This window comes from Squalius cephalus (genome assembly GCF_949319135.1).
Source record: "Squalius cephalus genome assembly, chromosome: 10".
In the NCBI taxonomy this organism is placed as follows: Eukaryota; Metazoa; Chordata; class Actinopteri; order Cypriniformes; family Leuciscidae; genus Squalius; species Squalius cephalus.
Genome location: NC_137131.1, coordinates 42,039,185 through 42,056,002, shown reverse-complemented (window position 1 = coordinate 42,056,002; position 16,818 = coordinate 42,039,185). Strand labels below are relative to the sequence as shown.

The following is a 16,818-nucleotide window of genomic DNA, read 5'->3' as shown; positions in this document are numbered from 1 at the left end:
AACAATTATCAATCTCATTTCTGTTATCTTGATGAAGTTTTTAGCGTGTACAAAAAGTTATGACAGTGCTACAGTCAACTTCATGTCAAAATTGACCTTATTTTCTAATGGCTTTTCTTCTTGATTGATTGAACTTTATTGTCCAATCTGTTTTCACAGAGCGGAAATTTTTCTTTGACACTGTAACAAACATTCACTGCTTAAAAAACACATCACACATCAACAGCACAAATACAAAGAATTATATAGTTAAACACTGTAAGAAAGAAAAATTAAAAATATTAACAGCCGTTCTATTGTTTCAATTAAAACACTGTACGATTTAAGATAATCACTGCCATTGTAAGAAAATATCTTTTATAGACATTTTTTCTAGCCAAGGGAATTTTTAGTCTACGTCCAGATGGGAGCAATTCAAAAGCAGAGTGAAGAGGGTGTGTGTTATCTTTAAAAATCGCAATTGCCATTTTTCCCATAAAATGATCGAACAAGCTCTGAAGTGGCTGTTGTTTTTGTCCAGTAATCTTATTTGCTTGATTAATTATTTGTGAGAGTTTGTTATTTTGTTTTAATGTTAGATTGCCGTACCATGAAACAATATTATATGTGAGAATACTCTCAATCATTGATCGATATAACATAGTTAGGGTCTGCTGACTAATATTGAAGCTTCTCAGTTTCCTGAGGAGACCCAGGCGTTGTCGTGCTTTTTTATGAATGTACTCCACATTACTTTCAAAATTAAGTTTCTCATCTATAATTGTACCCAAGTATTTAAAATTCAAGACCTGCTCTACAGTTTTTTCCTTTATGACAACTGGTTTATATTCAGATGCGATAACTACTCTTCTCGATTGATTTCTCAAACATAGCTCTTTTGTCTTTTCAATATTAAGATGTAAAAAACTACTCTCAAACCAACAGATAATACTGTCAATGTACTCAAAATATGAGGTGCAGTTAATTTCTTTCTGACATGAGACCAATGCCATATCATCGGCATATTTTATAAGGGTAAGGTTATCGTCATTGCACTTCAGTTCATTTATGTATATGGAAAAAAGTATTGGAGACAGTACACATCCCTGCGGAACCCCAGTATCTAAAACCAAGCAATCCAACATAACATTATTATTAACACAAACTCGCTGAGGGCGACCTTTTAAAAACTCCTTGATCCATGAAATCATCCAACTACTAGCACCTAACTCATAGAGGCGCTTTAAAAGAAGATGAGGTTGGACAGTATTAAAAGCGGATGAGAAATCCATGAAGAGTATTCGAACATAGGAATTTGAGTTATCTAGATGATTTTGAACCTTATTTAAAAGAGTGAGAGAGGCATCCACAGTGCTCCTATTGGCCCGATAGGCAAATTGCAGGGGGTCTATGCATGTCTCGATTGGCTCACTCTAAGCCCTTTTATTTTACATTTCTTTTTATATTTTATATTTGAACTCCTATAGGAGCTTAACTCCTACAGTTTTCATGATCAATTACTGATTAAGTGGATTAAATTCCAAAGATTCATGCTTTTCTCATTGAATATTCTGTTTTACACCAAAATGTCACATTATATAAGTACAATGGTTTGCGAGCATGTAGACTTCAATCAATGTTATTTAATTATTATTGTTATATATACTCTTATAGTATTTATTATTTTTATGTTTTCAGTTTCCAATTTAAATGCAGTTTGTTTCAGTAATTTTGTTATATGCTTTTATCATTTTTATTAGTTTTTGTCTTTTAAGTCTTTATTTTATTTCAGTTTTAGTAATTTTAGTACTTCATCGTATACTTTATTTCAGTTACTTGCCAAGGCAACATTTATAATTTTAAGTTTTTCATCCAATTTTTATATTTAATTTAATTTAATTCAATTAACAAAAATAATTTTTAATAGTTTTAGTTTTACAGTTACAATATTGACTTCAGTTAGGGCCCAAATCTGGCCCCTGACCTTGTTCTGACCTCTACTGACGTCCTGCTACAGGTACGAGAAACTTCCGTCAGATTTCCGCACCCCTTTTATCCTAAACATGGAGCCGTTCGCCCAGCCGGCCATCATGGGCGCTCCTCTTAGCATGGCTGCCAGCAGGACGGCCTCCTCCACCGTGGCGTCACTCTCCCGGTACTTCCTTCACCAGCGCTGGGTTTGGGCCGTGCAGAACGGGCCGGGAACCGCTGTATCGCTGCATGCAGTCGCTCATATCCTCTCCATGCTCTCTGAGTGAGTCTGAAACAGCCTTGGGAAATTCCCAAGAGCAGAAATTTACGAAAAGCAATCGTAATTTTTTCGTAAACCATAATATTACGTAAAATTACGAAAGCTTGTAATGTAAATCCAAAATAAGCACCTTCAGATAATATCATCTACAAAATTACTAATTGCTACTTGATGCTGTTTGCACAGTATTCGTCTGTCTGAAGGCTTCCATTTTGCTGCCAGCGGGGAGGGTATCGTCAACATGGTGACAGAGCTGCCAATGCAGGTGAAAGAATAAACACTCTCTGCTAGTATATCCCAGTTTTAGCATTTTGTTGGTGATGCATCGCTAACTTTCAGCCATAACTGTGTATGCAGAGTCTTCCAGCTGATTTGGACGGAGAAAAACACACCTGCATAGTCCAGTACATCCTATTTCCGCCTCATTATACTTCTACTAAGGACAGGTAATGAGAAACTTGAGTTTCTGTCCACTACTAAATCCTGAAATATGAAATCATAGTCAGAAAAATATTATTTTTTGAAACTGAATTGTTTATTGAACCTTTACACAAAATATTTGACTTTTTACCATGGTCTGTCCGAATACTCAATTCTGATTGGCTGAAAGGTGTGCAATAAAACCGTTTAATGCACAGGAAGTTCCAAGACAGTTTAATTCCCATCCCATCAAATATTGTTATTGATAAACATCAATAACAGCTTTATGTTGTCAATGCTGGCAAATGACCATGGTATAAGCGGGATAATCCACGGCTAGCCGTAGATTAAATGATTACTTGCATAACTTTACACAAAAAAAGTTTGCATATGTGTTTTTGTTAGTATCATATATAATACATTAGGCTTTTATGGCTCATATAGTATGATATAGTTAGAATACGGAGCTCTGAGGACAAAACTGAGCTAAAATATACGATTTGGTGCAGATGCTGATATTTATATGGCTAAAAGATGGATTTCTGATAGCTTTTAATGTAATCCATGAGATCTTTATAACATTATTGTAATTACATAACTACATAATATATGTGTGTGTACTGTGTATACATATTTTATATGTAAATAACATTTTTTTTCTTAAATATATATACATGTGTGTTTATTTATATATATATATATATATATATATATATATATATATATATATATATATATATATATATATATATATATATATATATATATATATATAAAATAATTATACACAGTACACACACATATATTATGTAAACACAAACTTTCATTTTGGATGCGATTAATCGTTTCACAGCCCTATTTAGAATAGATAGGTAAGGCTCAGCGCACAGTGCAAGACAGAAACCAATTACACATTTAAATATTGTTTGTGTTGTTGGTGCTCACTTCACACAGCTAATCACGTCAACAAGTCAATTAATCACATCAATTACAAGTCAATTAATAGACCAGAAGAGTACAGTTGGCTTTTTTGTGGCAGAATAGTCTTGAAGTGGGCATTTGGTTTAACTCTTGTTGCCGTTGTGCCCGCAGTTTCTCCACAGATGATGACAATGATACTGAAGTGGAGGCCATAGATGTGGACACAGAGCTGAGTCTGGTGACGGAGTGCTGGGTTGAGCCTCAGAGTGGATCCGTCTGCAGTTCACAGGACCAGCAACGACACTTTCACAACCTCACGTACCAGGAGATTCCTCAGGCTGTTAGTACCCAGCAGCACCACATCCTCACCTCCACTTACACATCAAATGCCATTGAAAAATAAAATACAATAATAAATGCTAGAGCTGCACGACTAATCGCGATCCCGATTCAAACACCCACATAATCTTATTCCTAATTGACAATGATTCAGATCTGTCTATTAAACCTCTGACTAGTGCAATCACAGCGAACTCTCAAATCTGTTTGCACTGTCGCTGAGACAGAGAGAGCAGTTGTCATGTATATGTATGAAACAGCTTCACAAATAGTCTTTTCAACCACACGGTATCGCTATTTCTGTCTTACAATATGTTAAATTATCATAGATAAAAGTTTATAGTTCAGAAAAAACCTCTGATGTCTACAGAAGCGATCAAAATAGAGTGAATCACCTTTTAAAAATAACTTGTCGCTTCAAATGATTGTGTCGATTACATCGTTACACCAGTAGGTGGCGACAAGTTACTGTTATGAATGTATTTGTCATTGAATCATTAATTCTAGAGATTCGTTCAAAAACGCTGATTCATCCAGTAATGAAACAAGTGAAGTCATTGAATGATCCATTCAAAATGATCAATTTTTTTATTATCCATTCTAATTAATTAAACATTTTTAAATAGACTTTAGCAATGGACATTTTGTCAGAACCTCTAGTAAATTACATGTTATTTTGTTTAGTTGTCTTTTTAGAATCGTGGGAGAATCGTGATCTCAATTTAAAACAAAAAAAATCCTGACTCTCAATTTATCCAGAATTCTGCAGCTCTAATAAATGCCTAGTAATTGTACCTATTTTACAAAATTCTGGGACTTGACAGTGATCAATAATATTAATTTTACATGAGACAGTTTTATTTTTGGATCATTGAGATACTATTATAGTTTTTATTAATATTTTTTTAATTAGAATTTTAATATTTTGCTTTAATGTTTTTTTTTTTTTTTACTTTATTATTATTTTTAAATGTCTATATAGTTTTTATTAATTTGTATTTCAGCTTTAGTTTGAGTTATTTTAGTACATCAAGTTAAACTAAATGAAAATGAGACTGAAATAAAGTTACGGTTTTATGGTTTTAGTTTTAGTTAACTATAATTACCCGACACGAGCATTCATAAGTTGGCAGTGACAAAGCTTTTTAAGTTCTATAATCTATTTCTGAGTGAACTCTGCAGTGAATATACAGTAAAATAAGGTGGCATTGGATAGTAAAAACTGATATTTTCTTAAATTTCTTAAATCCGCTCCACTACAGCGAGACGGAGATGTTAAGAAAAAGAATAAAAGTGCACAAAATCAAAAGCTTTTAAAATTAAAATGGCAGCAACAGGTAAACAATGCAATGATAATGTATGTATTATATATACATTTATATAAATTAGGGCTTGTATGACTAATAAGTTTATTAGTCAACCAAGCAGCCGTGATTGTGCCGTGAGTTATTTTTACAGACGTCCATATGAGAAAGAATGACCAAAAAAATCTTGACCAAAGGCAAGAATTGTTGATTATTGAAGAATTATTAATGTAGTATTTTTTTCCCTGCTTGTGTGGTATTTGTTCATATCAGTTTCAGAGATGGAGAGAGTTCTGACTTTTTAAAGAGAGATTGTTTTTCTTTACTATAATAAATTGTGCTCAATAACACCAGAAATATTTAGTAAGTTGACTTTAATGTATTCAGGCATTTGTGCTGAGAACTTGCAGGGCCAAAGCTTACAAATTGTTTTTTTTTCTTCTCCATTTCAGATTTTTCCACGTGATCTGTCGTGCATGACCACAATGATCACTTTTGAATACCTCATTCAGCTGTGTCAGAATAAAGAGCAGGTGTGCCCTCTCAACAGCTTCAGAGATGCTCCAGGTACAGACGTCCACCATCACCTGTCTCCTGCACACAGTCACAATCAGTTTGCATGCTCAATGTGATGTGGTAACTCTTGTAGGCGAGGTCCCCCCCGCCGCCGCTGATGACTGCATACACACTGTGCCTTTCCAGTTTGACCTGATGAAACTCTTGCCCAAGTGCCAGCAGATAGAGCTCTTCTTCTACACCTTTAGCCGAGGTATGACTTGACCATCCATCCACCTCGACCCTCATCCTGTCCTTTCTTGCATTCATATTCCGGTGACACTTTACAATAAGGTTCATTAGTTAACATTAGTTCATGTTTTTACTAGGGCTGGGAGAAAAAATCGATTCACCTAGCTATCGCTATTTAAATATTTTTATTTTTTTACGATTCTAAAATCGATTTATTTATTCCAGAATCGATATTAATTCATATTCAATTGCTTTATTTTTGTCCTTGCTTATAGACGAGGTTGACAGAAGTTAGCCACTTTCGTTCCAACTGAGGATGAAATGTGTCGTTATCTATGAGTGTTGAGAGACGTAATATCACAAGTGGACAAAGAGACGTGAGACTGAACGCACTGAAAAGCCCTCGCGCTGCTCATATACTGAGAGAGAGATAAGACAATAGAGCTGCACCATTCATATTTAAAAGACTTTGATCTCCATTCAAACACCCACACGATCTTTCAGTTCGTCTGTCTATTAGACTTTGACAAAATCATATCGCAACATTCTTAGCAACAAAATGATCATAGAAGTACTTGGATAAAAGTTTAAAGTTCAAATATGAACACTGATGTGTACGATAGCGATCAAAATCAGCTTTTGATAGAACTTGGTGCTTAAAGGGGTGGTATTTCACAAGATGTAAAATAAATCTCTAATGTCCCCAGAGTGTGTGTGAAGTTTTAGCTCAAAATACCCCACATATATTTTTATATAGCATGTTAGTCACTTTTTAGTCACTTTTTGAGGATGAGCAAAAACGCACCGTTTTTGTGTCTGTCCCTTTAAATGCAAATGAGCTGCTGCTCCCGGCACAGAGGGCGGAGCATCAAGAGCTTGCGCTCACACACACATGCACTGAAAATTTCAAAAACTTTTAGCCTTTTATGTTCAAACTGGAGTCAGACAATGATGGAGAGACTCAAGAAGAAGTGACAACATGTAGAAGCAACAGGACATTTCTGAATGGTTAGTTGATGAGTTTATGAAGCTGATGTGTAGTTATCTTCTAGTCATTGATTAGCATATTCTGTCTTGATAATCTATAAATCGTGTTCAGGGGGCGGGGTTTATGTAAATTTTAGGGTTAGTGATGTCACTAACCCGGGAGGAATGTGGTGTAGTCTCTACCAGCCGTTTGTTGTAGTCCTTAAAAAAACGATTCCTTTAAAAGCAAATATCTCCCTTTGCTTTGAACTTTGAGCGTCGTAACTTTGCAGATGTTGTTTATGCTCAAACAGCAACATTACACACTAACTAAAGTTAGAAAAGTCAAATCATAATCAACCAGCCCTTTAAAATAACGCATTGATCGATTACATTGTTTCACCACTAAGTGGCGACAAGTGACTGTTAAAAAATGTTTTTGTTATTGAATCATTTATTCAAGAGAATGTAGTATTGTATGATGCTTCTGAAATAAAAGTCAGAAAGATGTGATGATTTGTTTTTGTAAATATGACTCATCTTATACATCATGTACAGTCTGTATAAGTGTATGATTTAACTTTTCCTGATGGTCTAGTGTTAAAACAATTGCAATATATTGCAATATCGAATCGCAATACTTGTAGAATCGCAATTCTTAAAAAAAAATTGCAATACATATCGTATCGGCACCCAAGTATCGTGATACTATCGGATCGGGAGATAGGTGTATCGTCCAGCCCTAGTATTCACTAACATTAACTAACAATGAGCAATACATTTGTTACAGAATTTATTATTCTTTGTTAATGTTAGTTAATAAAAACCCAGCTGTTCATTGTTTGTTCATGTTAGTTCACAGTGCATTAACTAATGTTAACAAATACAACCTTTGATTATAATGACATATTAGTAAATGTTGAAATTAATATTAACTAAGATTAATAAATGCTGAAGAAGTATTGTTCATTCTTAGTTCATGTTATCTAAGGTAGTTAACTAATGAACCTTATTGTAAAGTGTTACCCATATTCCTTTATTCAATCATCAAATCAGGGGCCGGTTGCATAAACCACTAAGACTAGTATTACAAGTTAGGCATACATTTTTTTTTCTTTAAGACCGTTCATAACTTTTTACAATTAGTTACATAAAAATGTAGATTGGCCTAATCTGATACCGAAAAGTAAGACTAACAGTTAGTGGGTCATACTAGATCTTAAGACACCGTCTTAAATAATGGCTATGTTTATGCAACTGGTCCCAGTGCCTCGTTTCACTGTGTTTCTGTTGACCTTTAACCTCTGCTGCAGAGGGGCAGGCGGATGTATCCCATAGTGCCTCCTCTTTGCCCAACGACCTCCTCCTCAGCCTCTTCCACGGCTCTCTGCAGAACGAGCTCAGTGATCGAGAGATCCCACTGACCGACGAGGATCATGTGGCGTTCATGCATCACATCCTGGAGCGGGAAAGAGATGGTCATGTGGCTCCATTCTCACTACCTGTCATTAAAGGTGATTTAACTGTTTTTTTAATTTATTTATTCTGGTGTATATGACAATCATGCAGGCAAATACAAATTACACTACCATTCAAGATTTTTTGGTAACACTTTACAATAAAGTTAATTTGTTAACATTAGTTAACTACATTATTTAAAATGAACTTGCAATGAAAAGTCCCTCTAAAGCATTTATTAATCTTAGATAATGTTAACTTGTGTTGTTTTGAACTTTCTATTAATCAAAGATTCCTGAAAAAAAAAAAAAAAGCATCACAGTTTCCATAAAAATATGAAGCAGTGCAACTGTTTTCAACATTGATAATAATCATAAATGTTTCTTGAGCAGCAAAACATCATATTAGAATGATTTCTGAAGGATCATGTGACACTGAAGACTGGAGTAATGATGCTGAAAATTCAGCTTTGATCACAGGAATAAATTACATTTTAAAATATATTCCCATAGAAAACAGTAATTATAAATTGTAATAATATTTCACTGTTTTTATTGATAAAATAAATGAAGAGTTCAGATGCAAAAGCCTCTAAGTGCCATCTGAAATTTTCTTCTAGAATGATCATTTTTAAAAAGCTTGTATATTTAAGTTAAGTAATTTCACTTAAATGACAATTAATAGGTAATTTGCAGTGCCATTTAAGTGAAATTATTGAACTTAAATATACAAGCTTGATAAAAATGATCATTCTAGAAGAAAATTTCAGATGGCACTTAGAGGCTTTTGCATCTGATCTCTTCAAATGCAGATTTAGTGAGCACAAGAGACTTCTTTCAAAAACATTACAAAATCTTACCGACCCCAAACTTTTGAAGGGTATAGGGATGTGTCCGAAGCCTATATCCGAATTCGGAAAGGCACAGAAAATGTGTAATGTAAACATAAGCCCCTAAAGGGCCATGATTAGGCTTGCTGTGGCAGTCGGTTACATTACATTACATCAGATTTCACTTATCATGTTAAGATAGTTAGTAGAGATGACTGACAGGATGATTTTGGTGTGCAACAGATCCTGAGCGACATTGACAGATATCTTCTCTCCCTATACACAGAGTACACGCGATGGCAAATTCGAGCGGACGTGTGTTCAAAAGTGATTTCAATACCCCGCATGTTGATAGCGGCTCCCTGATGCCTGCAAATTAGATACAATGTAATTACCCAACTATATAACTGCGAGAGAATGCAAAAGCATTGAAATATATTTTTTATATTTTTTCCTTTCCGAACATAGTATTCGGCTTAGGGCACATCCCTAGTAGCCTATTCTCCATTAATAGTGGTTAACTAGCATGATTTAGGAAGGATAGTGCTCCGAAATATAACAGAGCTACATTCACTGTAAACCACGGCTTCTTGGGGTTTATTGCTTAAGTTTGTCCTAATAGAACTTGAGTTGTATTAAACCCAGAACATTTCTTTAATTTCTGGAAAGTGAAAACGGATAACAACCAACAGATGGTTTGTTGTTTGCATTTACTCTTGCTGAAGTGTTTGATAAATTGAATAGCATTGTGATCAGTGAAGGACAAACAAAATGTTTTAACTAAGTAGATGATTAAAAAACAGTGTAATTGAAAGACTTAATGCTAATGGATGCCAGACATCCTCAATGAAGCTTTTAAGTGATTCATTAGCAATTGATAGTGACATAAGAAGAGATTATTGTTCTCATTATGTTACTATCTGTGTGTGTGTGTGTGTGTGTGTGTGTTCAGAAGAGCGTTTGAAGCCTCCGGAGAGGCAGGACACTGTTCTTTCTTTCCAGACAATAGGAAGCAGTAAAGATGTGACGGGCTCCTCCAGCACACTACAGGTATGTCCTCTCATATGACATCTCCACTACACTGAAAAAAACAATGTCAAATTTACTTCATTTTTCTTTGGCAAGTTTTTGCATGAATATTTTAATCAATAGTAAATGCCACATGCATATTTTTAAGTAAATTTCACATATGGAATTAAGTAAACTCTACTTAACTAAATTAAGTGAAAGTAACTTAAATAAAATAAGTAATTTCAACTTGGCTAGTAAAAGGTTGAGCAATATCTATTCAGTTGAAGTTTCCTTTGCAATGCATTTCACTCAAACATTATAACATTGAATTAAACCATCACGTTTAAAGTGTATGCTTTACTTAGAAAGATCCAAGTAATTAATACAATAGATATTGTGTTGAGACACCATATCTACATTTCAGAAGTTACGCATCACGTGAACGCAGAGACCTCAGTACTTGAAAGACTATAGAGAGCCTAAGTCCCTCCCCTTCCGGTCGACCACCATGGGACCTTATTTCGGAAAAACATTGTATGGTAGTCAATGGCGAGAGACAACAAATATTTTGATCTCGTTTGAATTGTGCCCTGATTTACACATATGATGTTTGTCAATTTAAAAGATACATTTTAAAGTCAAGAAAGTCGCAGCTTGATATAAAACTGCTGAGGTATAAGACTGTGAAAACACGTAATTACAAAGACTACAAACCCAGAAGGCGCAGACGCGACGTCATACCTTTTCTCTCAATGAATGAAGCTAACTTTACTGAAGCTAACGTCTGACATTTTTTCTATAGTCTTACATTATAATGGTAATGTTACGCCGTCATGCCTGAGTGTTTTGAGCCAGAATACATACATACGAGCAACGGATCTTGTGACGCACATAGTGCGAGACGAGAGATGTAGTTCATTGAGCGATTTTCACATAAAACTAAACGTTACTCTTCTGTTTTATGACAAACTGCGACTTTCTTTACTTTCATAATTACCTTTTAAATTGGCAAACATCATATGTGTAGTTCAGGGCACAGTTCAGACGGAATAAAAAGATAAGTTGTCTCTCGCCATTGACTTCCATACATATTTTTTCCGAAATAAGGTCCCATGAGCCGGAAGCGGAGGGGCGGGACTTAGGCTCTCTATACACAATGACTGTAACATTTGATGGATCGTTTTTGTGTCTGAATGTGTCATTTTGAGTAGAAAATGAACTCCAAATGTCACAAAATGGCAATTTACTAATCCTAACAACAAAAGCAATATAAAACAGGGTAAAATCAACCTCATTAATTACTCAAGGCCCAGTGCATGATGGGAACACCAGTATCAGAAAAGTTGAGTAATTTTACTTTATTTTAAATCATTGATATTTACGCTTTCATTTCTACACGCTTGAATTGAGTACTAATATAGAATTTACTTCGTTTTTTTTTTTTTTATTCTTGCCTGAACTAACTTTTTCATGTAAATTACATAGTTTTTTTCTGTAGTATTTATTCAAAATAATTTTTATCATTGTAGAGTTCAAATGCCCGTCCACACGTGTGTGTAAAAGCTAGTTGCGTTCCAAATGACTCGCTATACACTATGCACTTATAAATGATGCATTTATGCACTATGTGCTGTTTTTGTGTGTCTATTATTTTGTCATTCAACATTCAACCATCTAATTTAAGCTGTGCAGTCGAGGACATGAAGTGTCTAACAATCCACACTTTGGGTCTCATTCATGAAACATTCGTAAATATACGAGTAAATATGTGAGTGATTTGCGCGTAAAGAGACCTTCCTGAAAACTCTTCTCCTGATTCACAAATACTTTGTAAACGTCAGATGTGATAGTGAAATGTGTATGTGTGTGTTAATGAATTCCAATCAGTCGTAAATGGGACGCGCGTGCACGCTCATTCTCAATTACCATAAATCCCGCCCATTAAATCCGACTGACAACTATATATGGCATATATATATATATCTATATATAACATATCATATTATGACACCAAACGAAGGATTTCAACATGTCTTCTCAAGAGCGAATGAAAAAGAGAAATTTCTCAGATGCAGAAATTGAAGTTTTATTATCATAAGTTCATTCAAAACGCCACATTTTATTTTCAAGCGTACATAGTGGCTTATCAGGTCCTAAAAAAAGGAAGCTTGGCAGCATATTACAGATGCAGTTAATGGAGTTTCATCTGTTAATCGAACAGTCCCAGAAGTGAAAAGAAAATGGTTATATATATTTATAATATATATAATATTTTTTCGAAATGCTGTGTAAATATGTACCCGATTAAGGTGAATTAAAATGCAGCCTTATTAATGAGCAAAACGTTCGGATGTTAAACGCACTATTTACACGTGGCTGGGAGCAGGTGTAGATTTCTTTCGTACCAACTAACATTTGGAAAATACAAACATTTTAATGAATCCGAAAATTTACGCCAGAACCACTTTACACACGATTTACACAAAAATTCGTTCTGCTCGTGTTTCATGAATGAGACCCATTGTTTTTTCGGTTAATTAAAGGGTTAGTTCACCCAAAAATGAGAATTCTGTCAGTAATTACTCACCCTCATGTTGTTCCAACCCCGTAAGAACTTCGTTCATCTTCGGAACACAAATTAAGATATTTTTGATTAAATCTGAGAGCTGTCTCACTGCTCCATAGGCTTCTAAGGGACTGAAACTTGCTGGCCCAGAAAATATATTAAAGACATCGTTAATATAGTCCAAGTGACCCCAGTGGCTCGATCTTAAGTTTATAAAGCGACGAGAATACTTTTTGTGAGCAAAAACAAACAAAAACAACGACTTTATTCCACTTTTCATTTCCTTCTCTCTGGGCCTCGGGTCTTTTCACGTAGTGTTTAAGTGTAGCGCGTCTGTGTTGCACGTCACCAGGTAGGCTCACTATTGGCCGACGCTGGTCATGTGTGATACGTGGTGACGTGCAACACAGACACACTACGCTTAAACACTACGTGAAAAGACCCGAGGCCCAGAGAGAAGGAAATGAAAAGTGGAATAAAGTCGTTATTTTTGTTTGTTTTTGCGCAAAAAAGTATTCTCGTCGCTTTATAAATTTAAGATCGAGCCACTGGGGTCACTTGGACTATATTAACGATGTCTTTAATATATTTTCTGGGCCAGCAAGTTTCAGTCCCTTAGAAGCCTATGGAGGAGTTAGACAACTCTCAGATTTAATCAAAAATATCTTAATTTGTGTTCCGAAGATGAACGAAGGTCTTACGGGGTTGGAACAACATGAGGGTGAGTAATTACTGACAGAATTTTCATTTTTGGGTGAACTATCCCTTTAAGTGCATTTAATTAATTTAATTAAATTTTCAGTGTGAACGGACTACTCGCACTATTTATACTACAAAACAGCATAGAATAGTGCATAGTTATGCAAATTGGGACAAACCCACTGTCTTTGACCAGTAATTTGTAAACTTATAAATGCTTTTGCTATCACTTTTGATCAATTTAATGCATCTCTGCTGAATAAAAGTTTTAATTTCTTGAAGAAAAAAAAAAAGTCTTCCTGTCCCCAAACTTTAAGCAGTAGTGTATTTATCTTTCTGTTGTTGGCAGAGTGGTTACAGTGTGTGTTTCTCTGTTCTTGGCAGAGTTTCAGCAATGCAGATCTTGTGGATGACGAGCCAGCTGGCCTGGAGGAAGACGGCTTATCTCCTCACTGGAAATGTTACGCCAAATACATCAGCCATCAGCAGATCCTGCTCACTTTCCTGCCAGCGACATTTACAGGTGCATCATCTGTCAATGCCACACCAATTAGAACTCAGAAGTCCTTTACGTTTGCACACATCATGAGATTAATGCTTTCTACTGAGCCACATACATTCTTGGCTGAAAACAAGAAACATGCCCACAGTTTACCAAACTCATATTACCAACTGGAGAATGTTAGCAAACTACCATTTGGTGGGTCTTTAATACTTGTAAATGCCAATGTTAGAGAAAATACAACGATGAAAATAAATTTGAAACCATATAGATTGCTAGAATGTTTTTTACATATATAAATATAAATTAATATTAATTGTTGTTGTTATTAATAATTATATTAATGTTTCTAAATATATAATAATTATGAATCAAATTCATCATAAATATTAAGTTTTTATTGCTGTAGTCTAATGATCATTCAGTTATTATTGCATTACATTTGTAAAAAATACTCACACATACATGCATACATACATACATACATACATGTATTCATATATATATATACACACACACACACACACACACACATATACATACATATATATTAGTGGTGGGCATCGATTAATTTTTTTAATCTAGATTAATCTCACTGTAATCTTGGAATTAATCTAGATTAATCTAGATTAAAATGGCTCATTTGAATTCTGCCGAAGGCATTCATATGTGTGTGCTACCCAAATAATGACTAAAGGGCACGTGTTTCTTAAATACAAAGTGACATTTAAAAGAACTTGTGAAGAAATGCCAGAGATTTTTTTTTTTTTCTTAAAACTAACAAAGTTTTTTTTTTTTTTTTTACTTTGATGAGCATATAAAACAAAACAGCTCCTTGGAAAAAATGAAATGTAGCCTAATATTGTAGTAGTTATAAACAAAGGTCTATTTTTAGTTCAGATTAACATTTTAGGGCAGCAATTTTATTCATAATGTCAAAATCAAACCAACGTAATGTTACTTGAAAGCATTGTAGCCTACTATTCCTGCCAAACTTCCATGGTTGCAGTGTTACTACAGTAAATCCATGGTAAATGTTGCAGATCTGTGGACACCGGATAGTTCATTCATGGCACAATGTTTCTTCCTGGCTTACGCACTGTTTGATCCGTTAATAACGGAGAAATGTGAATGTTTCTCACTAGATCTCGCAGCGATGTTATTACTTAAGTAGCGAATTCAAATGATTTATTTACTGGATCTCTTGATCACGATCGGCTCGCGCTGCTTTGGTCCAAACTGATAAACAACGGTCCGTCAACCACACAATAACGGGTGGCTCAGTTTCGTTCCACTTGCATTACGTTTGCCATTTGATGTCGGACAATGTTGTGGTCGCGCCAGCGTCTCTTACATTATGAGCGCTTGCCACGCGCGACCCGCCTACATTTGAAATAACGAAATTTTGGTCGGCAGGAAAAATGGTCCAACGAACCGTTCGGTTTGAAAATGCGTACCGAACACCGAACCGAATCCGCGCTAAAATATCAAGGTGAAAGTCATCATAGCTTGCTTAGTATAGACACAGCTCCCAACCCAACTTTGAGAATAGATTAACGGCGATATTTTTTTTATCGCCCGATAAGAGTCTCACGTTAACGGCCAACCACTAATATATATATTTTATTTTGACTCTCAGATGTGCAGCTTTTGATGTCATCTGGGCTGGAAACTGAACCTCCAATCAACGGCAGCTTCCTGGACGAGGAGGAGACCTGTAGCCATGGCAACGGCCAATCACAGGCAGACTCTATCAGCAGTTCAGCCAATGGTCAACATGGAGAAGATGTCAGGGGCCACCCAGCGTCCAGAGAGGGGTCCACAGCTAAACCAGAAGCAGCGTTGGAGACGTCTACTGAACAAACCAACATGAGCACAGGCGATGCAGGTTTGACACAACAAAGTTGCAGTAATATCAGAAACCAAAACCAAACAAGGGAGTTTACAGGCATTTCAAATCAGGGTTATTACAGTTAACTAAAACTAAAATCGTTAAAGAACTTTTTCGTTACTTAAAAATACAATATAAAAAACTTAACATGGCTTGACACAACAAGTTAACGTGTCTGGGAGAGATGTTTACCTCTATAACTCTGTCCCATAACGTTTAGCTTCAGAAGAGAAGGATGGTGTGCAGTTTATGGAGCCTCAAAAGCGAGACTGTCACATCACGTTCAGCAGACAGGTGTCTCAGCAGAGCGGCACCGACGCCACTCGACCCCGCTGCCCCATCTACATCTACAACTGCTCACTGGACTCCCTCAAAGAACAGCTGGTCCATCCGCGGTCAGGACGGAAGCCCAGAGACGTCTTCTTCAGGTACTGAGACACACATCCACATGAAAGCTACATGATAGCTTGAAGGTCTCTGGTCATCAGCTCTGTTCCAAACCCCATAGAGCGGCCGACTGCCTACCTAGACAACCACCTTCCAATGAGAGATGTGCGGATCAGCTCCAACGTCACCGCCACCCACCCGCACCACTCATTTTCTCTGATTTAGATATCCGCACCCGATGGTCGAATTACAATTATTCTTATGTGTTACACGTGATGATAAGACCTTCAACAGTGGACTCGGCGACGCTAGAGAGCTGATGTGCGCATCTCTAATGGTAAAATACACTGAGGAATGCTGCTTTTAAATCAACATTTATTTAAAACAAAATTTAATTTTCTTAATGTCATGCACAGGCTTTACTCCCTTTAAAACTTAACCTGGAATGCCACTGTTTCTGTCACTGTGACTTCCCGAACAGGTGCACACACACACACACACACACACACACACACACACACACACACACACACACACACATACTGGTT

The 16,818-nt window shown here is 35.8% G+C and overlaps 1 protein-coding gene across 3 annotated transcripts in view; it reads left to right on the top strand.

Annotated features, from left to right (window-relative positions):
• Window positions 1–16,818, top strand: part of szt2 (SZT2 subunit of KICSTOR complex) — a 153,056-nt gene that overhangs the window by 23,101 nt on the left and 113,137 nt on the right. For all 3 annotated transcript variants that reach the window (XM_079882932.1, XM_079882931.1, XM_079882930.1), the window contains exons 16-26: window positions 1,997–2,233; window positions 2,417–2,495; window positions 2,588–2,676; window positions 3,743–3,911; window positions 5,667–5,781; window positions 5,864–5,983; window positions 8,241–8,441; window positions 10,167–10,264; window positions 13,875–14,013; window positions 15,632–15,880; window positions 16,104–16,311. In XM_079882932.1, the coding sequence (XP_079739058.1) occupies window positions 1,997–2,233; window positions 2,417–2,495; window positions 2,588–2,676; window positions 3,743–3,911; window positions 5,667–5,781; window positions 5,864–5,983; window positions 8,241–8,441; window positions 10,167–10,264; window positions 13,875–14,013; window positions 15,632–15,880; window positions 16,104–16,311 (1,704 nt within the window). The remainder of the gene's footprint in view (window positions 1–1,996; window positions 2,234–2,416; window positions 2,496–2,587; window positions 2,677–3,742; window positions 3,912–5,666; window positions 5,782–5,863; window positions 5,984–8,240; window positions 8,442–10,166; window positions 10,265–13,874; window positions 14,014–15,631; window positions 15,881–16,103; window positions 16,312–16,818) is intronic.